The sequence below is a fragment of the Plodia interpunctella genome, chromosome 17 (genome assembly GCF_027563975.2).
Source record: "Plodia interpunctella isolate USDA-ARS_2022_Savannah chromosome 17, ilPloInte3.2, whole genome shotgun sequence".
NCBI lineage: Eukaryota > Metazoa > Arthropoda > Insecta > Lepidoptera > Pyralidae > Plodia > Plodia interpunctella.
Window position 1 is genome coordinate 4,673,762 of NC_071310.1, and position 16,536 is coordinate 4,690,297.

Here is a 16,536-nt window from a genome sequence, read left to right on the forward strand (position 1 = left end):
AGGGCACGCGTAAAAAATCAACCATTGAATTTTGAAAATTTGGCTATGTTTTTATAACCTATCAGACATCATCTTACTATTGTTGCCTATCAGCTATTAAGACATGTAACCCTTAGTCGCCTCGTACTACATCCATGGGAGAATTTTGAGTGGTTCTATTCTAAGGTGGGACCACACGCCGTACATATAAACGCACCTGATATATCTATACGAAGAATGAAAGTTTATTTTTATATTTTTGTACGGCGTGTCCACAGTTCACAAAGTCGATTATTATATTTAAAAAAATTTAACAGAATTTACGTATTAGGTATTTTCATTCAAGCTTATCTAGATTTTGAGAAACAAAAAAAAATTGTACGAGTATTTTACGTACAAAAATAAAACTGTTCTTTTCAATGATATTTTTTCCCAGAGGTTTGCAACTTAAAGAGCATTAAAACTTGTAACATGATTTATATTTTGGAGATATTGTCATATCACTTGGTATTCCATTCAACCAACTGACCTTTAGTGGGATCCTAGGGAAACATGAAAGGGAATTATTAAGCATTTGTACATATGAAACTGCCGATGTAAGCTGATATTTCGATATTTCGACATGTGAAACGCTAGTAATTTGAGAAAATAATTTCTGCTGCAGTTTGACACTGTAAATGGAATTTAAAAATATAATATGTTTATAAGAAAATATGTTTCTCATCTGAGCGTTTCCCGGTAGCGGTTGAGCATCGGAGCCTAGGGTCCGCTTTCCTACTTTTTCGTCTCCACGGTCATCGGCATCCCTAGTTGTGAGACCATTGCGCATGCGCATATCATCCTTGACGACATCAAGCCAGCATTTCTTGAAGCCTTCTGCAAGGCCCAGATGAGCGGCATAGCCAAACATTTGTTATCGTAATTTGCCTGTCAACGTAAGACTTATAAAAATATATACACCATTCATTCAGAGAATAGCTCAAATGTGACTATGCTTCGTACTTTATAAAAACTTTATAAAAAGTATACCCAGAGAAAATTTGGCAACTCCAAAATAATAAATGCACAGATAAGTATAACCCTAATTGATATCATTACAGTATATAATGTAAAACAAAGTCGCTTCCCGCTGTCTGTCTCTCTGTCTCTCTGTATGTTTAGATCTTTAAAACTCCGCACTGTTGGAACACCAACATCAAAAAAATTTTTTTGTTTTGTTCGTCCTCGTTCTCCAACTCGTGTTGTTCGTTCTCTCTTTAATAAACGTTTCTTTATCAAGTTTCTCCGTAGCTCTGTCAACAGTCCGCAATATATCTATATATATATAATTTCCTCTCTGTTACAAAATGAATTTTTCATATAAAAAATATTTATGTTACATAACAATTCATACATACAAAACAAACTTTATGCTTCACCTCTTGTCATCCAGTGCATGATATTTCGCATCGAATGTTGCATAAATGTATTATATTTTATTTCTGTAAAATATTTTATAATCAGAAATGCTTTCTACGGCGTGGCTAGTTTGTGCTGCGGATGCCTGATGCCTCAGAACGGATCACCGATCAAACAAACCACATTTTGACGTTATCACTTTGACCTGATGTGTATAATATTATAGTAGTAACATACATTACCACTTTTTATGAATGTCCAAGAATTATACCATCACAGTGACTTTTTCACGTCAATTTTTAATTATATAGTAAGTACTAGCTTTCCCGGGTGAATTTCTCTGCGAAAGAGAAACAGACATGATTTCATACAATTTTACACCCCTCATTATAGTCATTTGGGGGTTATTTTTTGTTAAAAGTAGCCTATATTTGAACTATGCATAACAAATTTCATCAAGTTTTGTCCAGTGGTTTAGCCGTGAAAGCGGAATAGACAGACAGAAAGACGGACAGACTTTCACATTTATAATATTAGTATGGATTTCTCAAAAAGCTAAATACGACTGGCATTTCACAAGACCATTGTTGAGTCTATAAACAGTACTGAGGCTACATAGGGACCATTTGGACCCAGTTTATAATGAACTGTAGATATTGATCGAGTTAAGATTTTTTTAAATGGATTTCAAAATTGCGATACATAAAGCTATTTTAAGTAAGGGCCAAAATATGACCCGGTTGGCATTTCCGTTTCGTATTCCGTTGTTTGTCTGTTAAAAATTGTAACGCATTCACAAAACTCGAACATATAGTTATTTAACTATTGAAATCTGCCAAAGCCTTAACTTGTAAACTTGAAAGGTTTTTTTTTGGCCAGAACGTGACTGAAAATTAACTTCATCGGTAATGTGTTACAAAAAAAAATATTTTTATAGATTTATCAACAAAAAAAAAAATAGTCTAGAGTATTAATCGTTAATTGTACTGAATGGACTGTTGAAAAACCAGTGCATTGAATAATGCCCACCAATTGAACTACGAAAATTGGGCAGCTGGTTGTGCAATCAATACTGATACTCATTGTATCCGGTTGCAATCAAACTGGCTACTTCCAAAAACTAGGTCATTTCGACCGACCACATAATTATCGGTCGGTTTATTGTTATTTCAGTATCAAGTTATATCAAGTAAGTACTGGTATAAATACGAATAATAAAATATAAAATGTATTTTTATTTTCGAAAATTCAAAATTTTACTCATTCTGAGTGAGTTTTGAATTTAGAATGCAAATTTTCGTGAAATTGTTCAATTTTACATAAAATCTTACCTGATTACATGATGCTCTTTATAAATGACATAAAACGAAATGTTATTATCTTGAAACGAAATAAAACTAGCAAAAGGATTTTACTCGGAGTAAGTATATTATGTACCTACTCATCTAATAAGATAAACGCATTGAGTTAAAAATGGCTGTTTTACCATCGTTGTAACGATGGTAACAGTCCCATGGTAAATCATTATTATTTTTAGATAGAAGTCCCCCTGTAGCGTTTATCTGTCTTTCTGTATGAACGCGATGAACTCAAAATCGATCGTTTTTTGGTGAAAACCGTAGTTTTCACCAATAGTTAATGCGATTCATGAGGAAGGTTTAAGTTTGTGTCATAAAATGTGTTATGGTTTTACTCGAGTGATGCTGGTTCGGGCCTATAGTATAATAGTGACAAGTCACGATATTATTTTTTATTTCACAATTTAAATATTTTTGCATCACGTTTTTCCATTCACGTTTTCATTCGCATTAACACCGTACTTAAGAAATATAGGCAATGAAAAAAAAAAACAAATTTAAAATTTAGTGAATTAAATTCGTGCAATCCCAGCTAATAAAATATGCTGCCGGCCATCCAGTATTCGGAAAGTTCGTGGCGAAAATTGAGGGTCACTGACCTATGCTCCAAAAAGTTAATAATTAAGCCTGTTATAAATGTTTGCCGATATAGCTAAGCCGCTACGGGAAATTTTCTCGGGTTATTCACTATTAGACCATACACAACTAACCACATGTATGGTCAAATTGATAAAAAAGAAATAACATTCACCATAATCATGAACCATTAACCATATTTAAACATAAACAAAAGATTGTTCAACAAAACAAAAAACTATTTCCTATCTCTATAAATTAGGGTGTATATATATACATAATATTACATTACTTATGTACTAAGTAGTATAATATAAATTTAGACTTTATAGTTGTGAGGAAACCTGAATTGGTTTACTTACTAACGTTTACTTGGTTTACTTAATCTGCCACTGTATATACTTAATCTGTACTGATGTAAGATTTTATTCGATACGCTATAAATAACTCTATAATTAATATTCTAGAATCTTAATAAATAATATATCACTCTATGTTACATGCTATACATTATATTTTTTTTCGTTTTTATCATTTAACCACATTTGTGGTCAGTTGCGTGTGGTCTCATAGTGAATAGTCCATTATCTCTAACGCTATTAGCGATTGAGTTAAGCTAAATTTAACTTATTTAGTTTTAGAATAATATATAGGTATGATAGATACTTATACTACTAAAAAACACTACGATGAGAGATTCGTTATAAACTTTTTGTAATTGCTTCTCTAACTCATTGCAATTTAGAGACTTATTTTTATTCTACAGACTTAGTAATTCAAGTTTTGAAATCTCAACAAAGTTTTAGATTCAAGTTAAAAATAACTTTTGGTATCTTGCTGAAAAGTACCCAATTATCATCATTATTTTTGTTCAAGTAAGTGGAATAAACGAATAAGCACTTGAATGTATTGATGAATATATCATAAATAATCATCTAAAAATATTTTTTCTCAGACTCAGAGAAGTACTTAGACGAACAAAACAAACAATTATGCTGTTTTTTTTTTTTTAATTTTATTTTCTTAAATGAAAATACAGGGAGTGCAGAACCTCGACTTGTATGTAATACTATGTACTATATTTTAATAAACGAGACTTATTTGAATCTATATACCCCTTATAACCTATGTTTGACCTCGCCCGGTAGCAGTCAATAAGAGTACAGTAAGCAATCAGTACATCAGAGGCATTGATCGATGGTACTTCTGACACTACACCTTAGTGTCATCCACGGTACAACGACAAATGGTGGTCTCAGAAATGACAATTATCCCTTCTCTCTCTCTCAATTGTGTTTTTTCCACAGCCATAGAGCGTCCGAGCCCCGAGTACACTTTTCCACTTCACCTCATCTTAACGACATAATTCAGCACTTTTAAGGTCTGCAATTGTCTCTTCTGTGCTCACAATACTTTATTTCATAGACACTTCAGTTAAGTGTACCTATTATAGTTGGATCCCGTCCATTCTACATGAGTTCTGTCGTAAGAACGCGCCTTTCCGTTCGATTAACTCCCCAGCTTCTAACAATAAAACCAATTTCTTACTCCATTACGTTGCTCCTTGTATGATTGCTGAAGTCTGTGTAGTTTTTCACCTATTCTTGAAGTAAGCTATCAGATAAACTTGATCTAGGTCATAAAAATAGAAATGTATTGGTATGTACCTACTGTCAGACGAGAAAATCTAAAGACTGGACAAGACATGCACATTTACCAAAAAAAAATCCTCCCTAGAATATCCACTCCATATCGTGGGTGTCGTATGAGGCGACTAAGGAAGCCTTGTCAACTGATAGGCAACAACCACATTCCCAAAGAGGGTTCACGTCAAGCAGACTGCCGACCACAAAATCAGAGTCAAATCGAAATTTTAAGGTTTCTTGTTTACGCGGACTTCTTTTCCGGGCTTCGGGCTCTATAGCCGTGAATGCTGGGGACACGCGAAGATGAGAGAAATAGAGCAAGCAAAAGATCGTGTGAAGCAGAACAGCCGCTTGCAGTGGGCCATTGTTGGCCCGGATCCAACAATCACTTTGTCTTGAGACGCTCAGATGATGGCTTGGAATGTCTAAGTGACACGCCGTTCCAGATTAAGGTCTAAGGTTTACCTTAAGTGCTCAACCATATTCTATACATGTCTCGTCATATATAAGTAAAATAATAAAGGAGCCAGCTTTTTCATAGTAAGTTGTTTTTGCCATCTGGATCTTTTCTCTTCTCACCTGCTACATAAGATTTGGAGGAATGTTGATAAACTGTTCCTCAACTTTGTAAATGATAGAAATGACTCCATTTCATAAACTAGCTGATAAATCATCAACTTTAGTTTCCTCATTATATTTTCTTCACTCTAACGATTAATCTATACTAATATTATATCCTTATCTATATAAATAATCCGGCAGTTAGATGGGTCGATTATGTAAAGGAAATTGTTGGCAACAACTGGATAAGGATGGACCAGGACGGAGATGGTTGGCGTAGACGGAAATAGATCTATACCCAGCAGTGGGTCACGGAGGGCTGCAGATGATGATGATGATACAAATGTGAAAGTGTATTTGTGTCGTCTTTCACGTCGAAACTGACTGAGGTGATTTTTAGTGTGAAGATAATTGGAGAGTGTCATTTATAACCTACTTTTTGCCGCACGCAGGTAGTAAATTAATAAAAATACTGTATTCAGAGACCGTTGAAGGCGCTGTAGGCGTGGCCTAGTCACCAATCAAACGACCCTGGACGAGGAAGCCATTTGCAACCACTCGGTGTCCGACAGTGTCCGAAAATTATTTGGGGCCCATCCATATGGAGAAGAATAATGTGATTACGCAAAATTGTTTTGTTGATAAATCACGGGAACCGCACGATGCGCCATGCCGCCATTTTATTCAAATGATGCGTAATAAATTGAGGTTTTCAGATTTTGTTTTTGTATTTTATTCCTGTTACATCATATAATAATAGCTTCTTGCAAAATTGCAAATATTTTCGTTTAAAATTGTGTCTTGTATCTTGTTTTTAGTGCAATGAAGTGTTTTGCAATGAACTACTTAACCACAACAAACACAATAAACTGATAAGTACCCTCCGTGAAAAAATATTTTACTACTAGCCGTGGCCTGGAGATTTCGGTCACCCATTCTATTTAATTTCTTAACTATGCTTTGCCTACATTTGAACATTTTATTATATAGTTTGAAAGGGCCAATGTTATTACAAGGCGCTTAAAAGGACAGATAGGTGACATATCTCTAGATATATAGAAATATATCTGGAGATATATCACCTATCTGTCATCTAAAGGTTTAGTTGGAAAGAATTACACTTGCAATAAATTCGCCCTTGCTTTATACTTATCATTTTTTTATTATAGGTATATTTTCTGTAAATAATCCACTCAAAAGTTGATCTATCTCTTATTCTTCGTAAATTATAAAAGTCACTGTGGCAACTGGATGGCTTTTATAACATAGAAAATCAAGTAATTTCGATAAATACTCTTGGAAATGTCTGCAATGATACTTGAAGCCTACTTGACGAAGACAAAAGAAATAGTCTGGCCTCATGCCAAACAGTTCGAGCCATCAGGGCAGTAGCGGTGGAAGGGCAGGTGGGCGCCCAGGGCGCTAATTATAAAAGGGCGCGCGAAAAGTACACCCAAGTGTGATGTACACCCCTATAATAATTTGTATTTCGCGCGTGTTAAAGCGTCGTGTCGTCAACACAGAATTAATATGACATGATTGTTTTTTCGGATTATTTTTTTAGGGTGCACCTTAAAAACTTCGCCCACGGCACTTCGGTACTTCAAAATGCGGCACAGAATCAGGGATATGGAAATGGGGAATGGAACGTTCAAAGACAGTTGTTTTAAAACTAGAGGTAACTTTTGTATCGATACCAAATAGAAATGTGAATCGTTTAGCTAGTCGAATAAACATTTCGGATTCAAGCCAGGTATTCGGGCAATCAGATTGGTATTCTCCAAGTAGTATGTTGCAATACTTGCAATGCTATGTGAGTTACTCGTTGCTATACGGAATAAGTTTTTATAAATACATTTTTGTTTTTTATTATTTATTTTCTTGTCTCTTTTTTGGTATTGACATTAAAAAAACTCACTAAAAAAATGTTTTTTTAAATACAGAGTATACAGAAATTTAATTTTGGAATACTCGCTTAAAACAGTTGAATACATATTTATGTATGCCTATACATCAATAAAGTCTTCGTCTATACATAAATAAAGTATTCGTACATTATAATTATTAACAACAACAAAAACAACATATGACAAAATTAATTAAAATCAAAATACATGTGATAACACAGCATAAGGCCACGTGTTTACTTAACAAATATTCAAAATATGTAAATCATTTATAAATATTAAGTCTTGAAGCCATGGTTATGAATTCAATATGATTTTTTTGAAATATTGAGCAGAATCTTCTTTCAACCCAGCCTTTACATAATATATTTCACTAAAGAATAACCCGCTTGATCTAGATAAACTCTATGCTTTGAATCATAAACATTTATCTTGGCCAAGTATCAATGTTTTATTATAAAAACTGGGTGTTACCCGCAGCATCACTCGTGTTTGGCCCTGCGTCATCAACTACATACTAAGTACTCGTATATCTAATCCAAATTCAATTTTGGTCCTTTTTTTCTCACAATATTCTACCGGCCATTGCACATCTGAATTTGCGACGAGTAGTCTCAGAAATCAGCTTTTTTAAACCTGTCACGAGGTCGCTAAGTGGGTCAGTAGAAACAAGATCATTTCCAAAGAAATTATTTTCATTCTCCAACCCCAAAGCCTAAATCGGATTTATAAATTCACCCTCATTTATCACGTTTTGGGAAAATTACTAAGTGAATTAATTATACCGATACACTGACCGCACACATGTTGATAGGATGTAATTATAATCATATACTTGCCCATTATTAATTTCACAGTAAGGTAGACCATGAATTTTTATTAATGCAGTGGTTTTCCATTGTCTTCTCCATTTCACACATTAGATGATAAATTTATCAACAAGAGTGCAGGTTTTTATATTTTCCTTCACAGAAAACAAAGTGATGATCGATGAAAACTACTATACTAATCAGATTGGTATACAAAATTTCATTATATTAATCAGATTGGTATACAAAATTTCGGTTTGGTTTCGATGGTCGCCTTTACCATTGACCAACCACCGATTCATAAATAAAAGTATTGCCTTTATTATATAATTACTTTATCCTGGTGTTATAACAAATTTAGACGAGCCGACATGTATGAGATAAAAAGCACAAAATAAAATAAAACTTACCTAAGTCTTCAGCATCCTCGCTCCACTCTCCCGTGCCGGTCGCTAGCGCTACGATCGTCGCCGGCAACAGAAAACGCAGCAGTGACGTCATCATCACTATCACTTAACTACTTATTCCTATTTTGGCAACATTTCTATCAATCAACTAGTCCTAAGACGGTCTAACGAACATAATTTCAATGACGGTTCACGTTTCGGCTACCGACGCTACCTTCAGAATCTATTGTCATCAAGTTTCGATTTAATTTACATGCTTTACGTCACTCTTTCTTTAAGCTAAATGTTCCGGTTTAATTCTAAATCCATTACCCTAGTTGGAATACGGTTGACTGGCATTTTTATTAATCGAATCCAGTCAGAAAGGTCTTTGTAATCTTTCTTGCATTATGTCTAGGAACGTGTATGGTGCAATCGGCTTTTTGGACGTAAAATATTCCGTTGAATAATTCAGGACTCTTTTAGCACTGGCCGTGTGCGCTTGAAGACGGGAACACCTGAAACAAAGTACACATTCCCTCATTTATGTCCAAACACAAATTCGTATATTCTGAGTAGTCGTTGAGCAAATTGGTTGGGAATTTATAATTCATTCTCCCCGCATGAATTACGGAATAGTGAAGAGCAGTGTTGTAGGTCTATCGATAGATTAGCTATCGATGAACTACATATCAATCATCTAATACCATAAACTGACTAACAATATATGGACAATGCTTGAAACTAATTATTTTATTATAATTTTTCTATTTTTTGTTTGTAAATTAAAATTCGTTTATCAACTTCAAGTAGGTAATGATTTAACTAATCAGTTTGAAAGTTAGTTATTCAACTAATCTACACTCATGAAAAATAAAGTATTATAATTAAAATTCTTTTACAAATAAACATAATATAGTACATACAAAATTATTACTATGCGAAACCGACCCAGAGACCAAAGACCCTGGTAGGCTATTGTGTCAATAGTCCTATCGAAAATATCTAAATCGATGATACTATTCATTCTATCGATATAGTTAATTTTAGTTAGATAGTTTAGTTTTTAAGGTCACATTTATAGAACACTATAGATAGACCATCACTATCCGCGTACACTATATGTATAGTCCCGAGTGTGGCAGGATTAAGTCTGATATTATCATACAGTCCTTTACACCTCAAAGTACGTCGTTACATCACTTCCGCCGTTTTGCATATAGTAGTTTAAGTTAGTTTGTGTCGAGTGTTTGTTTTGATACGCGACGTGAGTGTCTCTTAACTAATTATCCCTACATGTTTAATTAAATGTACTACGTTAGTAAAGTCGACTTTTTATTAAGTCATATGAATGAAAACCATTTTTCATTATCGTCTGTAGTATGGGAGGCCCCTTAAGTAAGTATTTGTTTTATTCTATTTTTAAGTATTTGTTGTTATAACTGCATTATAAATACATAATCCGTGAAAAATTAAACTGTCTAAATATAATACCGTTCATGAGATATAGTTACAGATGGACAAACAGAAGGAGTACTTAGTAATAGAGTTCCGTTTTACCCTTTGGGTATAAAAAAAATAATTTGTATTAAAAGCGTGTGCTAAACTAACCCAATAAGAGAATGCGTTCCACTGAATACCACAATCCATTTTGAATCAGCAATAAAACCGACGGCTGCATACCAGACTTGCAATTTTACAACCATAAAACGGCGTTTACCTCATTCTACTTAAGCTGTGGTAATTCTTTGCTGCGATTCACATTATACTATATTATTAAGGCATTATTCACATACAAATACAAGTTTTTTTTTGTGCCTGGAAACTGAATTAGGCAAAATTCGGACGAGCGGAACGATTAAGTGGCGTGTTTTCAACTTAGTGATCCCTATTGTAAAGCGCTGCACATACGCGTCGAATTAACCGCACATCGTTTAGCATGAATTCTTCCTTACGCAGAAAACACTTTTCTGTTTATTTTAAAATGGAACTCTTTAAGAAAATATAAGAAAAGCTTTCAGAAGCAAATCCTTCGTCAAAGGCAACGCAACGACCCGTAGCGAGTGCTGAAGCGCTAATGTAGTTTAGGCGACGGGTGCTATTTCCCGCTTTTAGACTGTCGCTAGGATGTTTAAGGCTTTTTAAGTTATGGCAGGTAGTTGAGGATTCATATTCTGTATTATTCTGTATACGGTTTGTACAGATATTGTTTGTACAGTATCACGTAATTGTCCTTTACGGGATAGACAGAGCCTAAAGTTGCTGAACTGGAAGGCTAACTAACTAACAGAAGCAATAACAGCATTGCCAAAGCGGGTCGACGTTTATAGACGTTTGTAGTCGTTTCGTTTTCAACATTTACGATTAATTTTTTACACCGCCTAGGCTTTGAGACATCACATGTAACATGCAAAGATGTGACAGAGAAAGGATGATACCAAAAGACGACTAATAATTGATCGACGACCACCAGAGTGGTCAAGAGTAACCGAAATAAAGATGAACAAGATTTGTTCTTTTTATATTTTACCAATTCCTTCATTTCCCTTCGAATCTTTACCTCAAGGAAACTGTTTGATCTCGAGGAAATTACCCAATTGACTTGTCGTATTATCCTGACAACACAGAAAAATCATTTTTTATTAAAAAACAAATCCAGTTTAGTATATTTATAAACAAAGTAAATTTTGAAGGATGACTAAATATATATATCTACTTTTGGTTAAAATAGATATTTAGCAAAAATATATAAATTCCCTGTGCGCTCCAAAATACAGTTTTTGTATCATCAGTCATCACATTATAAGGATTTTTCGTATGGACGCATAAAAACCTTTATTAAGACTTCATAATATTATAATTGCATAAAAATCAAATCGATAGTATGAGTATATCCCATATTTATTTGTGTAATATTCAGACATTTATGGTCCAGCAATTAGCACATAGCATAAATTAGCAATATATATTAATGCAATTTCCTTTCAAACATGAAAGCGTTTAAAATGTTTTCTATGAAGAATTACAACTGACCCGCCTACTTAATGCGGCACGTAATTATTTTATCCACGTAATTATACGTAATAAGTCAAGCTTGTGTATATTAACTTCTGGATAAAGAAGTGGAAATTATAGAATGAAAAGTTGATGAATTAATTAAGGTTATTTTAAGACAAACTTGGGAAGCTTTTTATAACTTTTGATCAGTTATCCAATTTTTCGTATTATTTATAGTCAGGTCAGTGATTATTTTAAAAAAACCTACTTACTAAATTAATATATTGACAAAGTAAAATTTGACATAAGCATAAGTATATAATAACCTTTAAGAAAAAACAGATAAATTGAATTAGAAGGCAATCACTTTTTATTTTATAACTTATTACTTGGTGCCTGTCGCTCGTGGGAATTTTTGCAACTTTTCTTCTACGCGTTTAAAATTCTGCCAATTTCCAAGTATTGTACAATGGATCCAGTCACTTTGAAGTAACAACTTCAAATGACTACCAAAAAAACAATTTTGAAATCAATATTTCGCCCAAAAATAAATTAATGAAACGTGATAAAAATAAAATTATTGTCTTTTAACAACTACAATAAATATTTTTTTCTAAATTTGTTTTAGTTGTTTCTAGACTTTAAAAAAAACTGAATTAACACTGGCCAATCATCCAATTGCAGAAAAATAAAATTTTAAGTTCTTACGTCTCATCAGTACTACGCTAATATAGTATACTACAAAATTAAATCGAAGTTATTTGCTATGCTCTACCAATTTGCAGGTTTTTCCCCTACAATATAAACGTTATGTGGACCTGTTTCTCTACAAAGTTGCGCTCAATTCTTTAACGACTTCCAAGTAGGATTAAAGAATAATTGCAGAAAAGAAATTGTAACTAATAAACTAACTAGCAAGTAGTGATCACTAACTCAAAGCGTGGAACACTTGAGAACAGCGAACTATTTTTATTTTGTTTCAAGTTACAAGACGGTGGAACTCCAAGTCGATCGTGGTTTATTATATTTTACTCTAGTGTATTTATTGCCTCGGTATTTCTCGCGCCAATAGTAATTTTTGTGCCCAACGGCTTTGATATGAAGAAGATTTTGATATTCTTAAGATATATATAATAAAGCACAATGCTTGTCTCTGAACCGAGAGGTCCCGGATTCGATCCCCGGTCGGGTCATGATGGAAACTGATCTTTTTCTGATTGGCCCGAGTCTTGGATGTTTATCTATATATGTATTTGTTATAAAATATAGTATCGTTGAGTTAGTATCCCATAACACAAGTCTCGAACTTACTTTAGGGCTAGCTCAATCTGTGTGATTTGTTCTAATATATTTAATTTATTTATTGTTATTATAATAAGTTGATTTCTGGTAGAAATAAGAATACATGTATTATACGAGTAATATTTTTTGTACACTTTTTGAATTGATTTCGAGCTTCACTATATAAATAGTGAGGCTCGAAATCAATTCAAAAATACTACATACTTTATATAGTTCTACATATTTTAGTTCGGTCACCTATGTGGTTTGCTTAATGGTATCTTTCAATAGCAGTGCCCTCTCCTTGAAAAGGCGTGAATAAATATCTGGACAATATAATACGCAACTTACATAGCGAGAAAGAAAAAACAAATATTTTATCTAAAATTATTTCTTACTTTTTGTTCAACACTTATTTTAATTTTCAAACTTAAGATCTCACCTTGAACAACACAAACCAAAAACCTAATAATAACGTAATTTGTATAAATTAATTAAATTTACCCGTAATTGAATTATGAAATACTCGGTTCATTAAAATATTGAGGTAATAATAAATCATATTAAAGCAATCACAAATTTGAAATAAAACACGCATGGAGTCCCGGCCACAGGAGTATGTTCGCAACATTTCATTACTCGCGTTATAAAGTTCGCCCACAAAATAAACAGCTGTGCTGGCGGCCACTGAATCATAATTAAGTTGGCATTCATTTGTTTTATCCCGATGTGATTTTATGAAGAACAACCTATACTAAATTAAACTTCGAACAGAGAAAATCGTAGCTTTGTGTGTATGGCGTGTTGTTTCATTTAGAATAGAACCACTTTGTATGGATTTCGTACGTGGCGACTAAGGGACACATTGTCTTAGTAGCTGTTATAGGCTATAACAACATTCCTGAAGTTGGACGTCAGGTTGTTTGTAAAATCTTTTTAGCGTCAGAAGCCCGAATATAAATGGAGACACGCAAAAATGAGAGAGAGGGAGGGAGTGACTGAATTCACAGCTTTATATTAATCTGAAGCTTTTAGACGTTTATCTAAATTATTCGGAAATATAAATCAAATTAGTTTATTTCGTAAATATAGGTAAAAAACAGGTTTTCTGTTTGTGAAAACGTACACTCTGTCCCGCCACTGGGAATACAAAATTTAATTACATAAATTGACAAAAATCAAGAATGTACATGCATTAACATATGATTTAAAGTCGTATTCATTACTTTTCATTTAATTTATAATAATCGGTCACTTAACAGTTTTTATTTAACGTAATTAAAAAGAAAATATATATATTCTATTAGAATCTTGTTCCGGCTTCGCTCGGGTAAAACAATAATAAAAAATAGCCTATGTCACTCCTGAAGGTTTTGTCTATCTCTGTGCCAAATTTAATCAAAAATTCATGAAAAATCAAAAATACTCTTTATAATATTACTATGGCTAATTGTTTGAGGATTATTATAAGGATAAAGAATTATATCCATAATAGCAAAATAAATTTCATTAATTAAATGTAATGTTAAATTATGGTTGCTTTCGTTAAAATATATTTGAAGCAAATTCTTATCTAAATAATATCAAAAAGTTTTATTTAAATGAATTTCTACGTAGTCATTTAAAGTTTACATTATATTACTAATTAATACATTAGAAAGTTGTAGGTTAGAACAAAATTTTATATGATCTAGTTAACAAGTCATTTAGATAAGTAAATTATTTAATATGTTTTAGTTATTAGTTATTTACTATGAAAATGGTGGTTACTTGTGTGAAAGAAAAAAAACGAAAAATGCTATTATTATATTATTTCTTACACAAGATCGTACATTGTCATCCGAGAGGTGCCATTGGCCACAATTCACACGCACCAATTTGACAAGAACGGTTTAAAGTTTGACATTTACGCTAACCATGCGTCTCCGAAGCGAGATCGACCCGTCGTGCGGTCGAACGCGCGTCGCGCGGTATACTGCCGCTCACTACCTTGAAGCTTGCGGAGTTGCTACTCGGTCTACTTCGGCCGCCGTCGGCAGGTGAGGGCCCAGTGAAAACTAGAAAAATCCGGATAAAACGAGACATTTTAGGTTCCCAAGGAAATGATAAAGCTTTTCGCGTCCATCTGGCCGTGAAATCAACTTTTTCGCTGACTGCCTGTACTCGCGTCTTTTTAATAGGCTCCCAAATTTAATTTTGGTAAATTTGTAAATTTTGATATTGGCTGGTGCACGAAATTAACTTATTTAGAAAATAAAAAAATTCCACAGTTTGAAGCAAGTTAAATATAATTAAATAACCTAAAATTATAATAAAAATGTATTAAAAATTATCTTGAATTCAATGTATAACAGAATTAAATAAAATATATAAATATGTTGTAAAAAGCGCGTTTATATGATACTAGAGCGTATTGTTCGTAGCTTTTCGTAGACGTCTACGGCGTAACGCTACGAACATAGCAAGACAAGCTACAAGATCGGCGACCGATGCTACGTGTCTAGGTGTAGGAAGTAAGTGTGATTTAATATTGTATTTTTATTACCAGTACCATTTTTTATTTATTTACCAGCAACATTCTCTAAGCATTTAGATGACGTTACGTTAACGTAAGTTATATTATACAACCGAAATCTTTATAGTGTAGAAAACCGCGCCTATCGTAGCCCATAATGTGTGCAATAAAAAAAGAAAAGAAATTTCCATTCACATGTCAAACGCCTCCCATAATTGTACGCGTTGCGTAGATGTGCACGCAAGTAGGGTGACCAACTATTCGCAGGGATTTAGGAGAACATATTAACCATTTGTTCCATCTGATAACGCCCTCGCATTCTTAAAGAGGTATGCGAAGCAACGACGGTCTAAAATATTCCGGTCTCAACGTACCGTGAAGCAGCATATGGGACTATAAACCATTGAAAAATCTTCTAGACAGAGACCTGATTCAACTAGTCAACATCATACATCGGAGGTCCAAGTTCCCTGGTTCCCGATCCCTGTTCAGGTCAAGATGAATAGTATCTTTTTCTGATCTTCTTTTTTTGATCTTGACCTTGGGATGATTATATATATTTGTATATGTTATAAAATATAGTATACCTAAACCACGAGTCTAAAACTTCCTTTGGGGCGTCATTATTATTTATTCTTGTATATTTCGAAAAGTTAACATGTACAATTCAGTTTATTTGGGAATGGAATAAATTCATAGAACTGTGATAATCGAGTTCTTTTACGAAATGAACAAAAAAGAAATAAAAGATACTAATAGAAATCGAAATAAGTTTTGCTCAAACCCCATAATTTTCTCTGAACATAGTACAGACAGTTGGTCACCCTACAAGCGAGAGTATGATATAGTTCCGGCTTGCGTGTGCCCGTGTTATGTGTATTTTATGTTAATCAATATACTAAAACAAATTTGGTTGTTATTGCACAAGCAAAAGTTGAACAGGCTAACCTATGTTATGAATGAAATATTTGTAATTCAACTCAATCACAAAAAAAATAAATTATTTTATTTGACTTTTTCTACACATATTTTTGTAAAAGAAAGAAATAAACTTTATACTCAAAGAATGGATTAGCAAATGTTTGTTGATTTTTATCAACAAATTTTGCTACTCAAAAGTGGT

At 33.3% G+C, this 16,536-nt stretch overlaps 1 protein-coding gene across 2 annotated transcripts in view; it reads right to left on the bottom strand.

Moving 5' to 3' along the window:
* LOC128677093 (neural cell adhesion molecule 1-like) overlaps window positions 1-14,874 on the bottom strand; it is an 88,298-nt gene extending 73,424 nt beyond the window's left edge. The window contains exons 1-2 of one of the 2 annotated variants that reach the window (XM_053757698.2): window positions 14,719-14,874; window positions 8,645-9,138 (exon numbers count right to left, since the gene is read on the bottom strand). In XM_053757698.2, the coding sequence (XP_053613673.1) occupies window positions 8,645-8,738 (94 nt within the window). In that variant the 5' untranslated portion in view covers window positions 8,739-9,138; window positions 14,719-14,874. The remainder of the gene's footprint in view (window positions 1-8,644; window positions 9,139-14,718) is intronic. The other variant, XM_053757697.1, reaches the window with a different exon arrangement.
* Window positions 14,875-16,536: the final 1,662 nt, after the last annotated feature.